Source organism: Nicotiana attenuata, unplaced genomic scaffold (genome assembly GCF_001879085.1).
Source record: "Nicotiana attenuata strain UT unplaced genomic scaffold, NIATTr2, whole genome shotgun sequence".
Lineage (NCBI taxonomy): Eukaryota > Viridiplantae > Streptophyta > Magnoliopsida > Solanales > Solanaceae > Nicotiana > Nicotiana attenuata.
The window spans coordinates 20,566-24,595 of NW_017673258.1; the positions used below are offsets into that span (position 1 = coordinate 20,566).

General features: G+C 37.9%; 1 protein-coding gene across 1 annotated transcript; it reads right to left on the reverse strand.

Annotated features, from left to right (window-relative positions):
* Positions 1-3,048: 3,048 nt before the first annotated feature.
* Positions 3,049-3,806, reverse strand: LOC109215857. The gene is made up of 2 exons (XM_019379972.1): positions 3,457-3,806; positions 3,049-3,265 (listed from the first exon to the last, which is right to left on the reverse strand). The coding sequence occupies exons 1-2, from the start codon at positions 3,804-3,806 to the stop codon at positions 3,049-3,051; spliced, it is 567 nt and encodes a 188-aa protein (XP_019235517.1).
* Between the last annotated feature and the right edge of the window lie 224 nt (positions 3,807-4,030).

A 4,030-nucleotide genomic window follows, 5' to 3' on the forward strand; every position in this document is an offset into this window, starting at 1 on the left:
GTTTACATGACTTCTGCCAAACTTTTCTAATTTTTAAATAAAATTACAAATGCATTTAAATCTAGAAACTGAATGGTGACAATTAATTTACTATATTGGTAGATAAATCGGGAATCGAAAATCAATTTGCAATTGATGTTGTCCTTCTATGGTCTGTTTTAATGATGTCCACTTTGAGTGGTTCGATAACGCTTGTCATTATTTTATATTGGATGCTCAAATTAATAACCTTAGTTCCAATTTGATGTTACACGTACTGAATGCATACATGTTAGTTAAACTTCTTACTTTTGAAGATTGTGACTATATTATTATAAGATCCCGTAATTTTAACAACCTTGATACTGTTATATATATTTGATATGATATTTTGAGTGGAATATTTTTGTAAAAAGTTTGAAAAATAAATAGTTATTACTATTACTACTTTCGAATATGCTTTAAATTATACACATAATATGAGAAAAGTTTATGAGATTTTCTTTATTGTAAAGATATGAATTATTTTCTCACAAGAAAATAAGGTTATCTTTTTACCATTTCAAGAATTAAGTGTACGAAAATTTATACTCTTTTTATGAGATTAGGAAAATTATAAGTTACAAAATATATGTATTTTTCCATGGATGTTTTAATAAAATAATAGTATGTGTATTGATTTTATATGGTACCACATGACCATGGTAGAAAGTTATATAAAGTATATTATTGTAAGGTGTATAGAGTATATGAAAGGTGAGTACTATTTTAAGTAAGTTGAGACAATTCTTAATTATGCGGGTAATTGGTTAATTATCGGGTAACGGGGCATTACCTAATTAACTAATAAGTTGGATAAAAATTAAAATTTCCCTACCTCACGTTGCAGCACCCACTTTACCCCTTTGATGACTCTTCATTTTTGGAAACCAAATGAGATAACACATGGACTACATTTTTTAGTCATCCGTAACTTTGCCTTCAATCCATATCATAATTCATTTGGGGAAGTTATAGAAAAGGATTTTCTTATGTAAATTTGAGATCAAGGCAATTCGTCTTGATTCAGTGAATCCAGTGAAATATTGTTGCCTTTTCTGTTTAGGAGCTTACTATAAAAGCTGAGATTTGCACCATAACGTTTGAAATTTTAATTTGCTGAGCTCCAAGGTTCATAAGTGAAGAATCTTGGTTAGAATTTCTGATTTTTGGTTTGATAATTTGGACAAACTTTGTAAATTTTCATATGATGTGTTTTGAGTTAGAAAAGGGTGAAATTTGAATTTCTTGTCCTTTTCTTTTGGGGGTTATCTTAGTAGTTAGAATTGAAAAAGCTGACCTGATAATGATGAAAAGTTTCAAGCTTTGTAGTTCTTGAAAGTGGGAAACAAAAAGTCGGATATAGAAGAATTTATTTGAAGGGTCGGATTGAACTCTGGTGGTGGTGAGAGGAAAAGGGGTAAGGAATCACCAGGGAAAAGAGGGGATTTGGAAATCCATACGAGACCACATAATATAATAGCAACGGCATTTGCAATTCTAAGGAGTACGGTGCAATCTTTTTCAAGAATATCATAAGAATTTTTTTCTACTTTGATCCGGCGTTACGTGTTCTTCGCAAAAGACATATGTTAGAGGGATTGTCAAGAGAACCAGCTCAGGTATGTTAATGTTATCCCTTCTTTCTTTTGGCATGATCTATACGACACAAACAAAATGAGCAAATGCGCAATTTCCATAAATGACTCTATTCATAGAAATGCTAGAGATGCTTATGTTCTTGATTCTCCATGTGTCGAATTATTCTATCATCTGTTCATGGGTCTCAGAAAAATACGTAAGTTGAAAAAGTTTACTTCATGATATTATTCGAAGGCATAATGGTCTTATGACACTCCAAGAGATTTTATTGACGTACTTCTCATGCATTGCATTCATGTACATTGACCCATGACCAGATGGCGTTATATACGCGTATATATGTATATATATGTATATGGGATATGGAAAAAGGTTATGACGTTATATAAGCACCACCATCTGATCAGCTGGTATACGATGATGATATTGCCCACAGTGGCTGAAATGATATGATGGGATGCCCTCAGAGGGTTGATGATATTATGTATGTACAGACCTATGCATTATATGACATTTATATGCATGACATTATAAATATTTCATGATTTACAGAGCTATCCAGACTTACAGGTTGAGTCCTTTACTCCATGTTTCTTCCACCATGTCCTTAATTGATGTTGACTTACTGTTATGTTTCAGTTCCGCCTTACATACTCGGTACATTATTCGTACTGACGTCCTTTTGTTGGGGACACTGCATTCATGCCTGCAGGTATAGATAATCAGTTCGATGAGCCCTCATAGTAGACGAGGTTAGCATTCAGCGAAGGATCGGTAAGACTCCACCTCATTCGGAGTGCAGCCGAGTCTATGAGTCATCGTATTAGAATTTTGCTAGAGACTTATGGGTAGGCCGGTACCTTGTCCCATTGATGTCGAATAATCTTAGAGGCTTTGTAGACACAGAGGTTCATTTTGTTCAGTATGTCAGAGGCCTTGATGGCCCATATGTATTCATATTTTTAAGAACGACGATTCATTAATATAATATTTTTCCACTTACAATTGTACTTGTGGCTATGTTGGCCCATGATAGTTACAAAAGGAATAAATGAGTTATAGAGTGGTTCGCTCGGGCCACAACGACACCGGGTGCCAGCCACGCCTCCCCAGGTTCAGGGCGTGACACTCTAACTTGAAACCTTTAAACTCCAGGGTTTGCCTCCAATCTTACTTCTCGTTGACACCACCACACATCTCATCAACCAATACAATATTATCTGCAAATAACATGCACCACGACACTTTCCCTTGAATGTGTCGCGTTAGTGCATTGATCGCCAGGGCAAATAAAAATGAGCTGAGGGCTGACCCCCAGTGCAACCTCATAACAACTGGGAAGTGTTCCTAATCTCCTCCCACTATCCTCACCCGAGTCTTTGCTCCTTTGTACATGTCCTTAATAGCCATAATATAAGCAACAGAAACTCATTTAGCCTCCAAACATCTCCACAGCACCTCCCTCGGCACTTTATCATAAGCCTTCTTTAAGTCGATGAACACCATACGTAAAACCTTCTTCCTCTCCCTATACTGCTCCATCAACCTCCTAACAAGGTGAATAACTTCTGTAGTCGAACGCTCCGGCATAAATCCGAATTGGTTCTCTGAAATCAACACAATCCTCCTCACCCTTAGCTCCACCCTCCTCTCCCATACTTTTATAGTATGGCTCAGTAGCTTGATACCCCGATAGTTGTTGCAATTTTATATATCACCCTTGTTCTTATACAGCGGGATCATCGTACTCTATGTCCATTCCTCGGGCATCCTTTTTTCCCTAAAAATGACATTAAAAAACCTAGTAGCCACTCCAAGCTTGCCCTACCCACGCACTTCCATAACTCAATCGGTGTTTCGTCTGGCCCTTTCGCTCTTCCTCTGCTCATCTTACGCATAGCCCCCTCTACCTCCTCAATTCTTATACGCCTGCAATACCCAAAGTCCCGACGACTCTTGGAGTGTTCTAAGTCACCCAACACAATATTCCTATCCCCCTCTTCATTCAAGAGTTTATGGAAGCAAGTCTGCCATCTCCACCGAATAAGGTCCTCATCCAACAACACTTTACCATCCTCGTCCTTGACGCACTTCAGTTGATCCAGGTCACGAGCCTTCCTTTCTCGCACCTCGTTTAGCCTGTACAATTTTATATCTCTCCCTTTGCCTCCAAGTTCTTCATACATGCGTTCAAACGCGGCACTCTTAGTCGCGGTAACTGCTAACTGCACTTCCTTCTTAGTAACCTCATACCGCTCCCTTTAGTCCTCTTCTCCTCCTCGTCCATGCTCTCCAAAAGTTTCAAATATGTCGCTTTCTTGGCTTCCACTTTACCTTGGACCTCAGTACTCCACCATCGGTCCCCTTTGCGACCACCAGAGGAGCCCTTTGAGACCCCTAATACCTCCCT